The 21,252-nt window shown below is 41.4% G+C and overlaps 4 protein-coding genes and 1 long non-coding RNA gene across 13 annotated transcripts in view; 3 read left to right on the top strand and 2 right to left on the bottom strand.

Moving 5' to 3' along the window:
• The window catches only part of LOC147797963 (uncharacterized), a 236,968-nt gene that overhangs the window by 24,095 nt on the left and 191,621 nt on the right, over window positions 1–21,252 (top strand). For 2 of the 4 annotated variants that reach the window (XM_087141802.1, XM_087141801.1), the window contains exon 6: window positions 16,651–16,804. The gene's annotated coding sequence lies outside the window, so the exon portion shown is untranslated. Of the gene's footprint in view, window positions 1–16,650; window positions 16,805–17,559; window positions 17,694–18,176; window positions 19,226–21,252 lie in introns of those variants that run through there. The other 2 variants (XM_087141809.1, XM_087141806.1) reach the window with 2 other exon arrangements.
• LOC147797967 (E3 ubiquitin-protein ligase TRIM56-like) overlaps window positions 1–21,252 on the bottom strand; it is a 189,521-nt gene that overhangs the window by 41,585 nt on the left and 126,684 nt on the right. The gene's annotated exons all lie outside the window — the stretch shown is intronic.
• The window catches only part of LOC147797972 (uncharacterized), a 224,158-nt gene that overhangs the window by 163,205 nt on the left and 39,701 nt on the right, over window positions 1–21,252 (top strand). The window lies entirely within an intron of this gene.
• Window positions 2,048–8,989, bottom strand: LOC147797974 (E3 ubiquitin-protein ligase TRIM45-like). Of its 3 annotated transcripts, none has more exons than XM_087141775.1 (3): window positions 7,963–8,989; window positions 5,598–6,897; window positions 2,048–4,301 (listed from the first exon to the last, which is right to left on the bottom strand). In XM_087141775.1, the coding sequence occupies exons 2-3, from the start codon at window positions 6,892–6,894 to the stop codon at window positions 3,679–3,681; spliced, it is 1,920 nt and encodes a 639-aa protein (XP_086997901.1). In that variant the 5' UTR covers window positions 6,895–6,897; window positions 7,963–8,989; the 3' UTR covers window positions 2,048–3,678. The 3 variants fall into 3 exon arrangements, with proteins under 3 accessions (XP_086997901.1, XP_086997900.1, XP_086997899.1); XM_087141774.1 differs by having other exon boundaries at window positions 7,954–8,988; XM_087141773.1 differs by lacking the exon at window positions 7,963–8,989 and adding an exon at window positions 7,805–7,943.
• LOC147797973 (uncharacterized) overlaps window positions 12,101–21,252 on the top strand; it is a 35,554-nt gene continuing 26,402 nt past the window's right edge. For 2 of the 3 annotated variants that reach the window (XM_087141798.1, XM_087141799.1), the window contains exons 1-2: window positions 12,101–12,394; window positions 14,563–14,683. In XM_087141798.1, the coding sequence (XP_086997924.1) occupies window positions 12,275–12,394; window positions 14,563–14,683 (241 nt within the window). In that variant the 5' untranslated portion in view covers window positions 12,101–12,274. Of the gene's footprint in view, window positions 12,395–14,562; window positions 14,684–15,849; window positions 15,990–21,252 lie in introns of those variants that run through there. The other variant, XM_087141800.1, reaches the window with a different exon arrangement.

Raw genomic sequence — 21,252 nt, 5'->3', positions numbered from 1 at the left:
ATAGACACACAGGCTTGCTTGGGAAACATTGGATTCTTGTATTACAAAAGATAGGTGGACCGTAATTATTGGTATACGTCTTCAATCTCACAGAAAGGTCATAACTAAAGGTTCACGACCCCGTTCATGGCCCTTGGATGGCACAAAAGCAAATGGCCACTGCTTCTCTTGTATGAAGAAATGTACAATTTAGGGTTGTTGTCAAAACGTCTGACCCTCCTTTCTGCCTGCTCGAAAGGAGAAAAGCAGATTGGCCACTTTTTGGCAGCCGGCGATCGAGCAGAAAAATTGCAAAAATGCACAACCAAACAACGTTTGTTCTGCTTTTGAGGTATAGCAGAAAAGTCGAAAACTGCATGTTATAAAAACCGTGATAAAACTTCCTTTCCTACTTTTCTGGTAGCAGAAAAGCAGGTGGCCACTTTTCGTCCTTCACGCCCAAAACACCCTGTCCACCGCACCCATAAGAACCAGTGAACCGGGAACCAGGGCTAGCCTCCCTCGTTCGTGATGCAATTGCTGACACGCTCTATCCTTTCCCTACTTTATCGCTGGAGAATGGATGACAAATGACTAACCTATTCATAAAGCCTGTCCACCTCTATTCCTGTTCTCTTGTGCCAAGCATCAGCTAATATTTCAATTTAAATGTTTAGTTTTTACTGTTAATTTTTTATTTTGTTTTGTAACTCCTGTTACTTTGTTTTAATTATTTAAAGTTAATTTGATTTTTGCATTTTAATGTACAGCACTTTGAGATGTCTTTGACATGGAAAGCGTTTTTTTAAATAATTCATTATTATTATTATTAAACGTTGGCTCGTAAATAAAATGTGTACTCACCACTCTTCAACGTTGATTCTAAGTTTCTCAAACTAAGAGAGAGTTGTTGATGGTTTTGTAGCGAGGAATATCTCTGCCAAGATTTCACTCGTTGCATTGAGAATTATTTCAGCGACCCACTTCCTGGAACATGGCGTTCACAGCTGGGCCGCTTATACCAGGAGTCTACGTAATGGCGCAGTATTTTGAACAATGTCACAGGTTGGTGACCTCCAATTTTAGTTACATGCAATGTTGCAAACCAATTACTTGGCTATGACAAGCAGCAACACACGCGTCAATGCTAATTGGCCGTAGTCGCTACGCAGCGGCTTGCTGTGTTACTTCGTGGCTCACGTGTTATTTTAAGCTGCACCCATAACACATAGGAGGTAGGGTATGGACTTTGCTCAGTCATAAGTCAGCGCGTCATAACATCAACACTGGAATTGTTGCCTCCACGTGAACTTCGACGTTCAGTGTAAAACACTACTGTACGTCTAACAAAAGAAAGATAGTGTACTAACAATGAGGGTCCGTTGGTATTTCACCGTACTTCTTTTGTAACATGTTCATAGTGAAAAAGCAGCCAACCATTTTTAAGCAATCTGTAAACATTTCCGATGAGCCTACCAATGGTGGCCCAAGAGGGACATCGTCAATCGTCAATATTGACGTCAATATTCATGACCAAATTCACCACTCGTTGGATATCCGGTCCCAAATGTTTCCGGGATTTTTTTCCAGCAAGATAGGCGGAAACGAAGTGTGTTCACGCGTACGCGTAATGACCTACTTTTTGGCCTGATCTCAAGTGTTCATGCTATCATCGCCATCTGCGGTCATGGCTATGAACAGACGGGCAGGCCCAATCTACCTTGCTTGCTGAAAAAAAATCGCGGCAATATTTGCGACTCGGGATACAACAAGTAAAAAAAGTCTGGAATATTGACGTCAATATTTGCAACCGAAGATCGATTCGTGAATTTGGTTGTAAATATTGCGTCAATTTTGACGATTTCCGATGTCCCTCCGGGCCACCATACCTACCATTTTCTGCCATTTTCAGTTTAAGATACTGCTTTCCTTACAGATTTCCTGGAGTGAGTTCCATATACGAATGTCACTTCACACCCTGTTTACAAACCCTATGAGGGTGGTCTGAAAAATTCTGTGTTTCCTAACAAAATGTTTCAATATCTTCACTGCTAAATGGACTACAGCCTAGAAGGAAAAATCCCATTTCTTGAAGGAACAAAGTATTAAATGAAAGCAGTCGATATGCAAAGCTCTTCTATCAAACACAGACTACGTGCATTTTATTCATACTGCAACAGCAATGTCCCTACACCTCAGATTTTATCACAAAAGTCATGAAATACCCAAAAGGGTTTTCCTTTAGACTGTACGATTTCGTTACTGACAACCAGATCATATGCCACGCGCAGACAAACAACCAGGAGTAATTATTACAAACAACCTCAATTATGGCACCCTTTAACAGCTCTCTCACAAACTTCCTGGAGAGCCTAAAGGAAGTTTTTGATCCGTGTCGTATTACGGGTTTGGTTCTTGATACGTCCCCAAGACTTCTTTATTACTGATAACGTACGGCTTACTTCATATCACTACATAATACAAGGGGCAACTATACAGCCATACGGATAAGCTAGTAAACCTGTCCACTGTCAAAACTAGTCTTGGGAATTATTTTTCTATTTGGTAGAGGTTTAGATGCGTGTTCAACCCTTCCTTGTGCAGTACACATTCAAGAAGGTCAGCCGAAAAGTAACAACTTTACCTACAGATATGCCAATAACCGTTACAACATAAATTACCTACGCCATGATAAACATTCCCATAAAAAAATGAAAAAGTCATGTTGCCTTTAAATAATACTTAGGCATAGTCTTTGAAAACGTTTATATTCTGTAAATGGAATATTGTTGCTGTCAGTAATTACAACTATGTAAATAAAATCCTCGAAAATTAAGCAATTTGCCAATAAAGCTTTTATAACCTACATTTCATTTTGCTTTTGCCTCTGCCACCGAGAAAAACATCATTTCAATCTCTAACAAAACCTTCATTTGAGTTCAAAAGAAAACGAAATGATTTTTGTTTCGAAAGGAGTTGCAAAGGGGAATGGAATAATATAACTCTCCTCCAAATGGTGACATTGGGCCTGTTTGAACGAAGTATTAATTTGTAATATACATTCAACCGCAAATAAGAATATGGCGGTTCAACACCAATAAGGGGAATATTCCTCCAAACGTGAGTTCCACATCGACTTTTACAAATGTACTTCACTATTTAAATGATGAGACCTTCGCTATCCCACTACTCACACAAAGTAAGCTTTTGAGAACATTAAAATTTTATGTAAATCTCAATGAGAACAATTTGACGTCACATATTATTTTTCAGTTTTTATACTCTCCTCAATTTGATAATCCCCTGCAAGATGTTTGCATTAAACTGTGAGCGCTAACGGTAGGTATAACTCACCAATTTTGGGATACATTTACTACTGTTAAATGGACTATGACGATAATTCATATGTCGTAAGGAAATATAGTTAACAATGCAAAACTGAAAAAGGAAATTTGTTTAAATGATAAGCACTTTATGTAGCTCCCATACTTTTGAATCCCATCTCAGTGAAATTTTGATGTAGTTTGCTTTCCATTTCTACTACGCAGTAAGCCTACACAAACATTTGTGGATATAATTTTCTATTTAAAAAACAAGTCATGAAATTGAATGTCATTGTTGTTCACATAGCAACGTTTCTGATTAATGCTACTTCTGTTTCCTCCCAAAGCGGAAGGAAATCGATTTGTTTGTGTTACATTAAACAAAGTCATAAATCTTCACTGAGTAGTAGTCTCCAACTGCCAGTTGCCCATCTGCTGTGAATGTAATTCCCAGGGGATAGTGCAGACCCTCTGTGATGCAGTGGAGAAAGCCACCTTGAGGGTCATAGTGGTGGATATGACCAGTGTAACTGCCATTATGCATTGCAACATAGATGCCTGTGCTATCTGCGCATACACCAGTACAGTATTCAACTACCTCACCATCGATGGTAGGTTTGATGGTGAACAGTGTATCACCATTCGCACTAACAACCCCGACTAACTGTTGTTCACAGTCACTGATTACGACTCGATCATTGCTGTCAACAGCCACATAACGAGGTTTAATCTTGACTGGGATGGTGCTCCTGAGTTCCCCATCAGTGGGGCTGTGTTCGGTCAGCACCATTCTCTTGATATCACCAACCACAATGGTCCCATCCGTTTTGACAGCTACACTCTGGGGGTTCACTGCGGTCTTACCGACCTCACTCGGTGGCACTGTGGGGAACTGGAAAGCCAGCGTATTGTCCTTGTCAAAGACTTTCACGTGGGATGCGTTATCCTCAACAACCACCAAGCGATTGCCGGTGCGTGTAGCTGCAACGCCACGTGGCCCTGTTTGGAGTTGAAAGACAAACAGAAAAGCATTAACCAACCAACCACGTTCATGAAGAGTTATAAATCCAGAGACATAGGATCAACACTTGTCCTTTTTTCGACAAAATAAATTCCCAGGAACCTGGAATTATTTATTATGAAGCAATCAATATGAAGTTCTTGGAAGAAGTGACAAAAAACGGCTAAACGTTTCGCTACGTCCATGCATTGCAAGTGAACAAGGATTCATGTAGAATGTATATTGAAGCCTCCCCCTCCCTGTCTAGCGAGTCCGTGGAATTTGGAATTTTTCCTTCCCTCACGACAATAAGCCCAGCCGGAGTCACTTCTCAACCTTCGTTGTTGCCAGGCTTGCGTTAAAATGTTCGTAATATTTATACACTAGAACACTCGGTCGTGTGGCAACGAACTTTAGGAAAAGAAAGTAAATTTTCCGTCAAAATTAGAAGCAAGAGGGCGTTCTCCTCGTTACCGCCCACTACCTGTGCTGCATAGTATTAAAATGGATGAAGGAACGCTGGCAAATAGATACTTCACAAAAACAGAAATGCACTTTGAGCCTTTACGGGAGGAAACGTTGATCATGAACCATTGTGCAGATGCAACGTGTCCCACATTTGTTGCAGTGAATTGGAAGCGCATATCTGTTTTGTTGTTATATGACATATTTGCCTGAATGTTTAAAAAAAAGTTTGATCCGGAATTTAGGTTCACTGGGTTTGTTTTTAAGAATCCAGGCATTGTACAATTAAACCGCCGTGTAGTCTTTTTGGGGAAATTCTCTGAATAAAATATGCTGCAATATCTGGAAAAATAAACATGTCAATCCTTTTTTTCTCTTAGAGCCTCCTCCGTCTGGGTACCATGTGACTCTGCCAAAAGCGTTTAGATTTGTTATGTGGCTTGACACCAGTGGCGTATGCAGCGGCGGCAACTTGCCTCCAACCGACGGGTTGTTTAGCCTGTTTGTATTAGATTACGTCATAGGTGAATAAGAAGAAAGTAATCAGTGTATTTATAAGTATTTATCAAACATGAACAAACCCTTAGAAAACAACACCACGAAATTGAAGCAAGGGAGTTGGGACTGCCTGTAGGCCTAAGGCTTTCGACATTTTTCTCCCCACCATCTTGTTGAATAAGCATTTTGCTTTTGAATTTGCCCCCCAACACAAAAGTCATTAGACAGGATACACTATTGTTTGACATCGTAATTCAAAAATAAATCATGAATTTGTTTAAGATAAACAAAGCACCAGCGTATCACTATGAGCAGTTTCTATCCAAACTTACTTTTTTCCATCGGGATTGGGGTTTTCTGGTTACCATCGATGCTGTAGATCACAACTCGGTTTTTGTAGCAGTCAGCCACTGTAATCTCATCAGGCTGACGAGCAGCAATGTCCCAAGCCCAATTGAACTCTCCTAGACCGCTTCCCTCGCGACCAAACACACATCGCTGCTCCCACTTTCCTTCCGTCACCACCTTGCCCAGACTAATGTCACTTACGCCCTCACACGGCTTGAACTTCAGAAATCCTAGCCTCTTGTCAACTCTGGCAATAGTTTGACCTGCCAACAATTTCAAGTCTTTGTTGATTGTTGCGTAGAGTGAGAGGAACTCACTATTTGCTGCCGTCCTTGTCACCTCTCTTGCTGTCTCCAATGAATGCTGTATTCTCTCCGATGCCATACTCATTGTTTTCTCATATTCTGCCAGTTGTTGCAGACGATCGCTTTGGATATTTGTGATTTCATGGATGATGCAATTTTCTTGAGCAGTGACCTCTGCTCTTATCTCAGCTGCCTTGGTATGCACTACTGAAATTACGTTCTCTACTCTGATATCGAGGTCGTGTTTCATTTTTGAAACTATCTCAAGAGATTCTTGGAGTTCATTCAGTATCTTCTCGAGGGGGGAAAACAAGTCAGCTAATGACTCTTTGTATGTTGAAGTGGCCTGTTTTCTATCAATGTATGTGTGTTGCGGTTTGCAGTGGTCTATCACAGTACAATCTCGGCAGATTAATGTCTCACAAGTTGTGCAGAAGAATCGCGTCACTTCACCCTCGTGGGTCGTGCATGTCGGATGCGCTATTGCAGATTTGGTTTTCAATGTTATCTTCCTTTCGCGAATGTCTTCCACAGTAGATATCGTGTGGCCCGGTGAGATAGCAAATCGTTGGTGTATTTTACAACAAATAGTGCAGATATTCTGTTCGCAATCCAGACAGCGATGCGTTGCCTCTTTGCCATCATCACATGTCTCACAGAGCAGCTTCGTCTCACCCGAACACACCAACTTTTCCTGTAGTTCAATCTCCTCAACCAGACCGATCAGATAAAAGTTGGTTTTCAGGCCTCTGACCCCCGCCTGTGGAAGTTGTGTCTCTTGTCGACACACAGGGCAAGGAATCTCTGTACAGCCCTGGTGCTTCGTGCTGCAGTATGTCAGCAGACATTGCTCACAGAAACTATGCAGACAGTCCAGTATCTTGGGTCGTTGGAATCTCTCACTACAAATGGGGCATTCAAGATGATGCCTGCTGATCGTCTCTAGAGCTGAACTAACTGCTGATCCTGTCGCCATTTTCTGGTTCGAAGAAAACCATTAAAAGGTCTTGAATTGAATGAAAATCAACATTATTCACCATCGATAAATGAAACGAAAGTTGGTTGATACCGATTAAGTCTACTAATGTGTATGAAAACCATCCATGGGTAAATACATCGTTTTACGTCAAATGCTCTCAGGGTAAAATCCTGTAGATCATTTAAATAGAGCCCCGACAGGTTTTCCTGTAGCAATATTCCTTCATCAAGCAGGGTGCTAACCAAAGCTCTGGTTTAAATTCATGCAAGCCAGTGGGGGGGGGGAGATTGCCTGCGTCTTTGGGTAAATAAAAGAAGTGGTATCGGCGACACCCGTTCATCAAAAAAGATTAACTGTTGTGCATTACCTCATAGAAAAATTGAGCTTTACAGGTGTCTTTCTTTACTTTTGACGTTTAAAAGTTTTGATATTGAAATGACCTATGAATAACACACAGTGGTGTTGTGCGCCGTACGGCGCGGCGCTTGGATAATTTGGCGGCCCATCCCCATTCACCAGAAAGTGTGCGGTGTGTGTTCAGACTCCCAATTCCACCAACGTCTACAGTGTAACACTCATACATTAACTTTAAGTTAGTCGTGTATTTCAATACAGTAGGCCTAATCAGTACTTGATGAAGCAACGAATAGGTTGGTACATTCATAACCTGACATAACCACTCCACACAGCTAAAAATCGAATTAGGCTGAGGTGAGTCGATGTGTCTTGTTCAACCCATCGGCCGTCCCGTCCATAAGGTACCAGCGAGCTTCTTTAAAAAAAGGGCTAAGCTTTCCCTCCCCCTTGGGGATATTGCTGACACGCCCCTCCTCTTCCCCAACTGCCATGACCATGTTAACTCACACCATGCCCTTTGCACTTCCCGATGGAGAATGAATAACATTACCACATAACAACATGTCCACCACTGTCCTTGTTGTGCTTTGGCAAGCATCAATCACTGCACGTTTGCTTCATCACAGAGAGCGCCTTACATATTGTTGTTCCCATGGCCAATCCAGAACGTTTATTGAGCCTCTACGTTCGTCAACTTACCAATCGTACCTGATGGTTGTGCGACGGTGAATTTTTTTCGGTAAAGATATCTCTCTTTGGAAGGAGAATTATTTTAGCGATCCACAAAATGGCGTCCAAAGCTAGTAGGCAGCTATGTGTCGGGTCACGTATACACGGAGTCTATGTGTTTGTGTCGCTGTATTATTGTAAACAACAATATCACAGGTTGGCGACCTTCAACTTCAGTGCGATACGAGGCTGCGTCTCCAAATGCTTGGCTATGGCTAGCAGTTAAACGAACCGGTTGATATGTTTTTGCTGCAGCCGCTAGGCAGTGGCTTACAAAGGCGCACGTCATTTCAAGCTGCAGCCGTAACATTCGATGGCAGGGTACGGACTTTGATCAGTCAGCGCGTCATAACAACACCCACTTTAATTGATTGTCGCATGTGAGCTTGGAAAGGAAAGCTGTATTGTGGAAACAGGATTTATAGTACAGGACACACAGGATGCCATGTTAGACCATTCACGATACAAGAGCAGACAAACCTGCATTTTGAACGCCTGGATAAAAGTTTAGTACAATCAATTCAATACAATCTCTGCAGGAAAGAAATATGTACATGTGTGTCTATTGTAGTAGGTTGCACGCTTTCTGCAACCAAACTACGTCAAAAAAGTAGATTAAACAAGATTTCGTGAGCCGCACGTAAGCGAATATCATATAACCTAAAACAATTCATGTACAATGCATTGATTCTTGTGCAGTGTTTTGGGCGGTGTAATACCCGCCAATTATTCCTTTGTTAATCAGTACTTTATCTTATACCGTTCCAATATGGAGTTACTGCTACGACCTCCGCAAACAAATCCATCTTGAAAAGATGAGCCATCATAGATTTATACTGTATAAGAAACGCAGGTCCCACTGATTTGAATCGAGCTAACTACACAATTGTGGTCGAAAAGTTAATGCAAATAATGTTACCCATCAGCCCTGATAACTGAACCTAGTTTACCATAAATGTTGAACAGCTTGTGCAGAAACAAATATCCGCAGAATGGAAAGGTTTTACCTTCACTGGCATAAAATAGACTCATCAAAATCGATAACAATTATTGATACCATGTCTGATTTTCATAATTGATTTATTTTACTGTTCTTTATAAATTCCAGGATACCAATCACCCTGAGACACTAACTAATGAAGAAACATTGCTGTTGACATCTCTAACTTCGAAAATGTTGATATCTTTATCCCTGTCGCTTAGCGGGAAAGTGCTTATTTTGCTCTCTAAATCATAGCGGAGGAAATAATCAAATCACCAAGCATGGAAAAAAGATTCCAACATTTATCATCTATGGATGCGTTCTCCTCGACAACCACCAATCGATTGGTGGTGCGTGTAGCTGCAATGCCAGGTGGCCCTATTTGGAGTTGACAAACCAAAAAAACTAAGCATTAACCAATCACTCACGTTCATGAAGAGTTACAAAGCCAGGGACCTAGGATCAACCCTTGTCCCTTCATCAACAAATAGACCCCGGGAACCTGGACCTATCTATTATGACATAATCAATATGAAGTTCCTGGAAGAAGTGCCAAAAAAATGGCTAACGTGTAGATACGTCCATGCTTAGAAAGTGAACAAGGATTCATGTAGAATGTATATTGAAGCCTCCCCGTCTAGCGGCTCCGTAGAATTTGGAATTTTTCCTTCCCTCACGACAATAAGCTCCAGCCGGGGCCACTTCCCAACCTTCGATCGTTGTTGCCAGGCTTGCGTTAAAATGATCGTAATATTAATATACTGGAAACAAACTTAAAGGTCGAGTTTGGGCTGCCTGTTCTTGACACGAGTTTCTTGTTCTCGCGCTCGAACGGCTGGAACACGACTCAAGAACACTGTTCCCGGAACAGGATCACGCACCACCTCCTTGTCAGGGTTTTGCAGGAACTAACTACATGAACTGTCATAAAGAGGTATCCTTACGAGCCTAGAAGGGAAAAACACATTACCTGATACCAAAGTAAGTCCCATCCGACTACGCTTGTATTTTTTCTCAAGCTTTCGGAGGAAACACTAGGCCTAACTACAATATACACGTCGAGCAGGGTAAAAAAATAACAACAACAACAACATTAAAGTAACATCTCCCCGACGCATATCTATCCTTCGAATGAAAGACTTTAAAACTTTAGGCGCAGGGAGTTATTTTCACGCGTCATTAATTTATCCATTATGAATAGAGCCTCAAAGTTGACCCTTGATGGCGCGCTTCCGGAACCCTGGTATAGGAAAAATCACGTGCAAACATTTTAGAATTTGTAACTTGTGTTTCTCCAGTTACTTCTTTAATTAAAAATCCAACTTGGAAAAAGGGCTTTGAAAATCATTTACCAGTATACTAATTTTTAGAAAGTGAAAAAATACCTGACCTTAAAGAGAAATATCCTGCCAAAATTGACCCATCCCCTCCGAAAATCTAAACGGGCTAGCGCAGCGGTCTTGCAGGCAGATGAACATTTACGGTTTAAAATTTTATGGTAGTCTGTCGAAACTAGCCGAAACTAGACGGACATTTTTCACGTGGCTGCAGGTGGTTATAAGGTAATAAACTTAGAGCGATGAAGCTACTTTTACGAATGTTTCTAATATTTTATCTAACTTTTGCTCACAACACTAACTGCGTTAAGTCAAATCAATGGAACACGGAATCCATCGACTACAGGTAGGTAAAACTGTTTGCAACCTTTTACAATCTCATTTTCACGTAACAAAATGAACGAGCATGAACACGGATAGATCTAGGTACGATATCGCCGGACGTAAAAGGTAGTAAAATTCGTTTTTTTACCCATTTCCACTGGGGTGACTTTTCCTAAATATTGGTTGAGGAAGTCAAAGGTAAAATTCCAGCATGAATGTTTCATGGGGTGGCCTCAGGATTTATTCTTCCAGAATATATGGAACGTGACAGGACGGCCGCAGCCGTGTAAAATCCCCATTGGCGGACCCCGCGGGGTTTGCGGAAGCCCGCTGCGTGACCTCTTACTTTCAGGCTTTATTTGGGATCGACTCCTCGGTGAATCTCGTCTTTAGAACATTTTTGAGCACGTGATGTCAATTGTCACAGTGTGTGGCAAAGAAGGGGTTAAAAATGTAATTAATTAAAGTTTCATTTAGCTGGCGTCGGTCTGCGTAGTGGCTTATCAAGCTGAGTTGAGAAACAGGATTTAATGTAACTCCCATAGGACTGTGTGCTAAGTGGCCCCTTGTGTACAATCTAATGGATTATTTACAAAACGGTGCCTGGGGCAGACAGTGGAATGTTTCTTATCAGTGACAGCTGTCTGGAACTTGTCAGAGGCCTCTTTCGGCTATCTTTGAAGTGTTATTGGGGGGGGGGTTGGTGGTGGTGGTGCGGCTTGGCTGACGTGTGGCAAGCCCCCCCCCCCTCAAATCAGGATAGCCTGGGATTACGCCCCCCCCCCACAGTACTGAGATGTACTTTTGGTGGTTTTTAAGAGCTGTCGAGGCTAGGGGACAATCACTGAAGCATTTATATAACTTTTAAGACGGACTCAGGTCTCTGTAACCCTGAGAAATGATACGGACTCACCTGGCGAGGCCGCTCCCGAGACCGTGTAGAAAAATACATACCTCGCCCCAGGGTTTTAATGCAGTGTGGAGATGTCTTTTTTATTTCTGTGCCACATCAATAAATGTCAACATGGTGAAATAGGTAATAATTCATGTTATTCCTTTCTCCCTGCTTATTCTATTGATGTTGTGAAAGTTCCCAGAGAGCCAAATGTTGGCCACACATTTTAACGATGGGCACCACCTACAGCCCATGTAAAGGTTTTATTTTGAAAAAAAAAAGCAGTTCAGACTTTGGTACTTAATTGAAAAATAAAAGACGCTAGAATCTAATCTATAACCTTGATATATCAATAATATTTTTAAAAACATCTTTCTGAACAAAAATCAAAATAAATACACAACAGTCTAAACGGGCTTGAAAAAAGAACCCCTTTTCGATGCACCGAAGGATTTTTCCGTTGAACGAAACCTTCCTTGAGGGCGCTATCATTAAGTACTTGAATGGCTAGCTGCGAGCTGCGCGCGTGCTGCGCATGTGACGTGTCGACAGTTCGCGCATCACGAGATGCACTGGTGATCTGAGCTGAGGCACATGTCAGGCCATGGCTACAATAATCCACGGTTTTTAATGTTTTTTTTTTTAGAATTGAAAAGGAAAGTGGAATTTTATTATCATGTAATTACTGAGAAGATACACGGATATCTCAAGTTATTTGGTGATTTAGCGAGGCTGTAACTCGTAAGATTATTTATGCTGCCTGAAATGTTCGTCCCGTCCGCCGCGCTCCTACGAACGGGAGACTGCCGCGAGTGCTGGATCATGGAGGTCTTGTCCTACCTCCATGGCTGGATGATAGACCCCACAGTTCTGGTGGGTACATGAACATGTAGGCCTATTACATCTTGATTCTGGGCCTGTAGGCCGTAGTGTTGTTTTCATTTCTAAACGTTTTGTCCATAAAAACTGCAGGAGGCGCCATACCGGTACTGCCTGCCCCAGCTACCAAGCTGACTGGCATTATGGCTGTCATTAGCGCATAGCGACCATGGGTGTGGTCTACAATGTGCATAAATGTAGGGCTTGGTCCTGTAGGTCTGCTTTACAGGGATCGAGGCTCATAAACCTTTCAACTATGTTTGCTATTTTCTTCTAGAAGCGAAGTTGGAGAAAATGTCATTAGAAACATTTCGATATATACATGTAAAGGTAAATTTGGATTCTATCGGACTCTTCAAAGGAAAGAAAACTTGGTTTGAAGCAGGGATAGTTCGAGATGTTTTATGTACAAGCGTAATGCAGAGCAAGCTGTGATTTTCTTGTGTACACACAAAAATGAGTGTGGATATTGACTGAAAAACTCAAACTTCACATTTCCAAAATGTTTGTTCTGATTCGTACCTTATTTCAATAAATTAAATGCTGGCTTCACTTGAAATTTTGAAAATTCTGAAATTAAAAATTAATCAGAGGAGCTAGAGCCCGCAGAAAAAGACAAATTTTAATCACGATTTCTGATTTCAGAAAATGATTTCCCAAATAAACAGCGCCCTCGCTCACTTATGCATGTCCTGTCATGTAGTCACAGTACATGTACCTTTTGCATCTTTACCCCTTGACGTGTCTCACTTGGGAGGCCCAGCGTTATGAATATCCATCTGAAACACCCCCTCATCAGCTGGAAAGACCTGTTTTTATGGGCATATTGTCCAATCAAACCCAGTCTTGTTGGTAGCGACTCAATTAATCATTAAGCCAAATGGGTAATGAGGATTTATCATTTGTAAACAATGATTGAGGTGCTATTTCCACCAAACGTGCCACTACGCAGGATGGATAGGAACTCCAGTCAGCATGGCACCAGGGGGCAGCCATTATTGATGAGGGAGCCCTTGATCTGAGGCATTTACTGAGAATATCTCCTGTTGGAAACAGGTCCAAAATATATTTTGGTATTACCTGAGTTATAGAACATGAAAATGAAAGGTTTAGATTTGTGTCCACCGCCCGCGTGCTCCAAAACACCCCCACCAAAAAATTATTGTCACAAAAAGGCTATCAAACATACGTTTCAAAACCCAAATCATAACGTAGCAGTAAAAAGGCATACATGTACCAATGCTCATAGCTAGGTACCGAGGCATAGCCACCTCAGCCCTACAACATGAACGATTAAATTCCTTAATACATTCAACTACATACATCATGTACCCACTACTCTCAGTATGCACTGCGCATGGCTAGACTGTGTGTATGTACGTGTGTGTACGACGACCGGCTTGGCAGTGCAGTTTCTGTCGACTTACCTTTGAGTCAAGTAGTACAGGATGTGGAACGCGGCTTCCAATCAAAAATTGTTTGTTTGGCCACTTGATGACCTCATTGACCTTTTATGGAATGTAACTAAGGGCGTGGCTACTAGACGACTGGTATGCATAATATTGGACTGAAGCACAGTGGAATGCAGTGAGAATTTGGCAGTGTCATGCACCAAGGAATGCATGTTCACCATTGATCTTTTCTGAAATTCTTACCACATGCTTTACCTGTTCATATATTTACTGCACCAATTTGTATTATTGAAGTATAATTTAAAGATCATGTCAACCTGTTTTTGATCAGGTACATGTAATGTATTTTGGCGGCTGTTAACCTGGTTAAAAGCCTCTTGGATTACTGCAATGGGCCATGGGATTGGTTTTTACTGAGAATATAGTCCACAGCTCCCCCTAAAATTAAGTATCTTGGATGATACACCCCACTCAGGATACTGACCTTGTAAACTCACACAAGATTACATCCTGTCTTCGACCGGTCCTCTTGTGCCTAAACTAGGATATAGCAGTTTGACACTAAGAGTGTTTTACCAGTTGTCATCTGGCATTTTGTCAATTGACTATACCAATGTGAAACCAGCCCTACTCCAAGGTTGCAAATCTTATCTTGATCTTGAAAGTATCGGCAACCACCATCCTCTGTGGCATCGCCGATACCTCCCAGCAGTTTATCATCCCTGAACTCAGTTTTCTTATTGGATGCAGGCACTGACCACTCCTTCAGTTGGAATGTTGAGGCAAATGAACTCACCACATCTGGGGTCAGAAGTCTCAAGGCGTGTTTTTTCCTGTTCTGATGACTTGTATGAGGAAGGAAAATCTACAGGTGCGTCATTTGCTTTACTTAGTTACATATTTTATGATCATCGCCAACAGTGTGCCATTTGCTTTACTTAGTTCCATATTTTATGATCATTGCCAACAGTGTGCCATTTGCTTTACTTAGTTACATATTTTATGATCATTGCCAACAGTGTGCCATTTGCTTTACTTAGTTACATATTTTATGATCATTGCCAACAGTGCGCCATTTGCTTTACTTAGTTACATATTTTATGATCATTGCCAACAGTGCGCCATTTGCTTTACTTAGTTACATATTTTATGATCATTGCCAACAGTGTGCCATTTGCTTTACTTAGTTACATATTTTATGATCATTGCCAACAGTGTGCCATTTGCTTTACTTAGTTACATATTTTATGATCATTGCCAACAGTGTGCCATTTGCTTTACTTAGTTACATATTTTATGATCATTGCCAACAGTGTGCCATTTGCATGTAAACTCTACCACATCTTTCACATGGTTGATATTTTCCATCAACATATTCATCACTGTCCCTGTGGCTAAACAATCCTGCAGAACCTAAAATAGTGTGCCCCTCTCTGCCGCACTGTCAACCTCAATGAAATGGTTCATAGAGAGAGGGTTCCCACCTGTGGACTTCACAAGGGCTCAGCATGGATCCCTTAAATCTATCTTAAAGATGCAGTGCACTAATTACAGAAACAGTTGCCTCACAGTTTCTTTTGAAAAATGAGTTTGTTTGGCTGAAAAATGAAGGTATTTTGGAAATTTAAGCCAGGTTTGGGTGCTTCCATCCAGAGCAACAGTTGATAAGTTTACAGATGAAAAATGGTCCACAGTGAATGAGAAAGGATATGGAAGCCATTTTAAAAATTGCTGTGAGTAGGCTGTTCTTTTTCGGCGTTGAATTTAAGCAAACCAACAAAAAGTTGAAAACAAATGAAAAAAGTAGGGACAAAACAAAAAATTGATTTTTGTTTCCAAAACTCCAGTAATGACAGCTTGCATGTAATTGAGCCCTGAACTTTACATTGATGGGCTTGGATTAGTTTATTTCACCCCTTGTTCATTTTTCCTGTTTCCAATGTGGCACGGAAATAGTTGTAGAGATTAGTGGTCTTGACCCTTGGGGCATTTCTCCACCAGCCCTTGACCGTTTAGTATCTGTCATTTGTTCAACAGTGAGACACCATCCCCAAAGCCAACTACAGGATGCGTTCCCTCACCATCCTTTGATTGAGACAAACCTGTACACGTAGAGCGGGAGATTCCTCCTTGATGTGTCTGGTACCTGCCGTCCTCGCTGGATCCTCTTCCACTACTCCAAGGTTGACAGTCTCATTTCTTGTTTGCTCTTTATTTTATTTTTTTCCAGAGTATGTGGTCTTGACCAACCAGCATTTAATGTTACGTTCTTTAGAACAGGCAGACAGCACTGCAAAATATAATCTGCAATCCAACACAGTAACACCAACCCTTCAACTCAGAGTCAACCAGACAAGTTTAAATGGGATACAGTCAAACATTGATTTATGACTGTATCCTGCTTATAGCAAGATCAATTTTAGGTTTTCCCTACATCTTTGCTTTGCTAGACTACAGTGACCCTGTTACAACAAGGTAATCTGTGAAGTCCCAACATGCATATCGTTGTTTGGATAGTTGCTTCACCACCAACTGTCATAACAAGTGTACAAAATCTGGATGTTGCGGTACTGGTTCGTAGTGCAACTGATAGATTATGAAGACAAGTATCTTGAGCAATGATAATGTTAGGATCATCAGGTTCATAATTGAAAGAATTCCGTTCTGTGCAGCAAAACCTTGATAATGATAGGGCCATCAGGTTCATAATTGAAAGAATTCCGTTCTGTGCAGCAAAGCCTTGATAATGTTAAGGCCATCAGGTTCATAATTAAAAGAATTCCGTTCTGTGCAGCAAAGATTAGCACCCACATCTTGAATTTCTTATCGCATTCACAGCACTGATGCCTGACAGTGGTGTTGGTATCTGAGTGAGTATCCTGACTCATCTCCTTCTCTGCCTGCAGTACCAGCCAATGTTCTGACGTTGACACCATACAGCACCTGTTGGAATTGCAAAGCATTGCACAGAAGCACACTGGAAATTGCAGGGGTGAGATTTGTTCAGATTTTTCATCAGGATTTTCCTGATTTCAGGGTTTTTCAAACAATCTCTTTCAAAATCTTGAGTTTACCATTAGGGTGGTTTTTAGGGATAAACGTTGATATAGAACACAAGAAATGGGTGTTTCAAGGAGTGCCTTTAGGCAAACACAAATGTATGCCGTGGACCCTAACACCTGTGGGCCACTTTAAGGCTCTGTGATTATTTTGAGGATGTTTCAATTTTCTCCAATCTCTCCTCTGAAATTGAGAGCAGTACATGAGGCTACATGTTGGGTGAGAACTTTAACTTTTACGAGACATGTACAAGTTAATTGCTTCGTCACTTAGATGGGCAAAAGGAACTTTGAAATTTTGTGGAAGATAAATAATCAATATTTCGGTTGAAATAATATGGCTGGGTCATTCCATGAAGTTGGGGCACAATTTGTGACGGTGTCCTTGTTACATGCACATGGATAACTTTCACCACCTGTCATGACCTGTAGAGTAGGTCATTTACTGAACACACACCTCTGTATTCAGCCTTGCAGGATATGTAACAATGTCAATTTGGAATCCACATGCAGGGAAATAACAGTTTATTCATTATGGAACCCTTGTAACATTTGACACGGTCACAAATTGTGCCCCAACCTCATGGAATGACCCGGCTACATGTTCAGCACGGTTTCCAGCATGGTCTGTGGTTAGACCATGTTGGCCCATGTTCACTGGCTGTCTCTGCACCCCTTCCCATCATAGGAGGCTGTCAAGTGTTCACTACTGCACTAATCCTTGCAGTACTGTCAAGTTCTCCACTCCTAAGAACCGTCCGTGGTTAGACCATGTTGACCCATGTTCACTGGCTCTCTCTGCACTCCCTTCCCATCATAGGAGGCTGTCAAGTGTTCACTACTGCACTAATCCTTGCTGTACTGTCAAGTTCTCCACTCCTAAGAACTGTCCGTGGTTAGACCATGTTGACCCATGTTCATTGGCTCTCTCTGCACTCCCTTCCCATCATAGGAGGCTGTCAAGTGTTCACTACTGCACTAATCCTTGCAGTACTGTCACGTTCTCCACTCCTAAGAACTGTCCGTGGTTAGACCATGTTGACCCATGTTCACTGGCTCTCTCTGCACTCCCTTCCCATCATAGGAGGCTGTCAAGTGTTCACTACTGCACTAATCCTTGCTGTACTGTCAAGTTCTCCACTCCTAAGAACTGTCCGTGGTTAGACCATGTTGACCCATGTTCATTGGCTGTCTCTGCACTCCCTTCCCATCATAGGAGGCTGTCAAGTGCCACTTCATGTACTGCACTAATCCTTGCAGTACTGTCACATTCTGCTCTCTAAGAACCGGGTACCAATTTCATGGCACCAGATTTCAGGTTGTGCTTACTATAGCAGGAAATTGTGCTTACATGTACCTTGGGCCCTCTTTACTGGTGATTGTGTTATGAAGAAGTGTTTTCCACGGCTGTAAACTTTGGCAGGGCGGTAGAAAAATTGCGAGCACAAAGCCCTTACAAAATTTTGGATTCAAGAGGTCTGTGGTGCATTCTGGGGCAATTTCTGGTCCACTTTCTTCTGTAATTTGGCCCCAAATCTGATTTCATTTACAACGTGAAATATTGGCTAAGATATTCTTCAGGAGGAATTTCTTCATCAAAAGATTTGAAGACGAAATTAGTTTAATTTTCGGAGCATTTTAGCAGAACCTCATGTTAGTGACTTGAGACATGCTTGAGATGAGCAGAGCATGTGGTTTTCTCAATGATCAGTTGACTGTGAAAAGGTAGAGTAAAAACAAGCCTCCAAATGCGCCCTTGAATAAAAAAGGACAAAAGAATTATGTTCAGGCAAAGATAAGTTTACAATTTCCAGCTCACGTCATAAAAATGAAGCAACCCCTCCATTGGAGCAGAGCATGGGGGCCGCTCAGGCATGGCACGGTCCTTCCACTGGTGCCCATGCACACTCTACAAAACAATGTTGCGCTGTGGGTACCAGCCACATGCACTGCGTGTATATGTACACGCTTACGCAGTACAGTGTACGTGTACATGTACAAAACATACGTGATGGTTTTTTGGGACACGAGGTTGACTATGCATAAGGGTAGGCAGCCAACGATCACCATTGTCAGTACATTACATCATAAGCCTTGTCAGTAAACTCAAACTCAATCCACAAACTGCAGTAAACCTCTTCTTTATAAAAATCTTGAGAAAGGAGACATTCAGGGAAACATACACTACTCAAAAAATTAGCAAGGTGGCACAAATTTTAGCAGGGCGGCCCAAAATTTTGGCAGAGCAGTCTGCCCTGCTAAAACAGCCCGTGGAGAACACTATGAAGGTTGCACATGCATGGAGATCTCCATTATTACTGGAAAGGACAAGGAAATTTGCCATCCAAGGAACAGTAAGCGTGCCTTTTTCTGTGCTCACTCCATGAACTACATATGCAGAAGCTTTGTCAACGTGAAATCATGTGACTAGGAAGGTTGTAAACTTTGACCATTATCAGGAAAAATGGGGATTTGGAAGAAGATCACCTGTACAGAGGTGATATTTGTCCGGATTTTTCATGATTTCAGAATTTTATCTTTTTTCATGTCGATTTTAAATTTTGGAAAGTGCTGAGATTACCAATAAGGTGTTTCTCAATTAATTTTAATAACAAGAAATGTGTATTTGAAGAGGTACCTTAAACTCAAATGATACCTGTACGCTATAAACTCTTTGTTCCTGTGGAGCCTTCAAACTTTCTGGTGATTTTTTCCTAGCTATTGCATTTTCCTCTAATCTCACCCCTGCCTGTAGACTGTCTTGAAGTCCTTTTTTTGGGGGGGGATGGGTTTAATTTGTCAGATTTCCCTCTCCCTGTTGTTAGTATAAAGACATTGTGGGGGAGGTGTGATTGATTAATTGATTGATTGATCAATTTGAACAGAATCTGTTGATCACATAACTATCGCTGGTCAAAGTACACTGTAGTCACAACAGGATCCTCCCTTTTCAATTTAAGGCTGTGGAAGACCTTTCCAAAGACGGGAAGTTACATGTACATCTGGGATTTTGTACAGAGGCCTCTACCAGCCATTATTGGGGCAACATGTGTCTAACTACACGTACATTGTTATCACTGAAACTTGTCCTAGGTGCACCCACCTTAACTTTTAGCTTTCAGCCATACATTTACATCAAACACACGTGTATAGATTCTTGAACTCGTCCAAGTTTGTTTTGTAGTATAAGAAATACCTTCATACCGGTATCTCGGGGAACAGCTCTTTGTTCATATTTCTATGATTTGAAATGTTACCAGTCTAATAGTGTGCTCTCCACTATATTTCTGATGGCTTAAACATATGTCATGAGGCCAAAGACCAAGTGGTATACGGGACGCAGGCGCACTACATTCCTTGTTCCTTGGGCAAAAGCTTGATAACGAATTTATCTTTAAAGCAAACTTGACGCGCAGTAAAGAAAAGGGGCCTACATGTATGAGCGCCTTACATAAAGAAAGAAGACAAAAGATATCATACGGCACATAGGAAAAATAGGAACACTGATGTACCACAATTCTGTGATTTTATCTAGGGAGCATGGGAATTATTTCTGGTTTAACTTATTTCAATAATAAAAGAATAGGAACTGGGCTCACACTAAGAAAGAAATTGTTAGTATTGTATCTGCATTTACATGTAAACACCTGTGATGATCAGCACGAGGGAAACACGCCACTTCTGATGCAGATGTATGATTGCTCAGCATAAAAATAGCGCAGTGGATTGAGTTAAAACAGTGCATTACACTGGGTTTGATATGAACCGTGCAATACAGTTATACTTGCAACTGTTTGTTGCCATGGAACAACCAATCAGAACTGAGAATTCAGGTTTGCCCGAGGATAAAATCATTTGTAAACGAGTGAAGTGTCATTACCACAAAAGGTGCCAGCACTGTTGGGAATGTTTGACCCTCTCTTGACCCCTCTTAGGGTTTACTGAAGAGGGCAAACTCCACCAAAATGTTGATAAGAGAGCACCCAATCCGAGACTTTTACAGAGAATAGCTCCTGTTGGAAATGGGGCTGAAAATACATGTGTTATGGTATTACCCGAGTCACATAACATCTCTGGCGTCATCAATGTGGGTCGTTGGCACATAAGAAAAAAAAGGATTGGTCGAGCTGGCTTTTGTGGTGAAGGAGATGGATTAATATTGTGTATTTGTTTGAATTAAATTTCAATTTCTTTCCAGTGGGAAAAGACCTCATTTAAAAGGTCATTATAAAACACAAATTTGTATTATTGAAGTATACATACATGTACATGTATTCTGTTTCAGGACAAAAGCTCACATCAACATTTCTTGGTCAGGTAACACCGTTATGTATTATGGACTCTGTTCTGAACAGAGGCTTTTGTCTGTAAAAGTCTCATT

The sequence above is a fragment of the Acanthaster planci genome, linkage group LG10 (genome assembly GCF_054643075.1).
Source record: "Acanthaster planci isolate LZ-2023a linkage group LG10, COTS_SCS, whole genome shotgun sequence".
NCBI lineage: Eukaryota > Metazoa > Echinodermata > Asteroidea > Valvatida > Acanthasteridae > Acanthaster > Acanthaster planci.
Note: the sequence above shows the minus strand (reverse complement) of the source record. Positions and strands in the feature narration are given on the sequence as shown.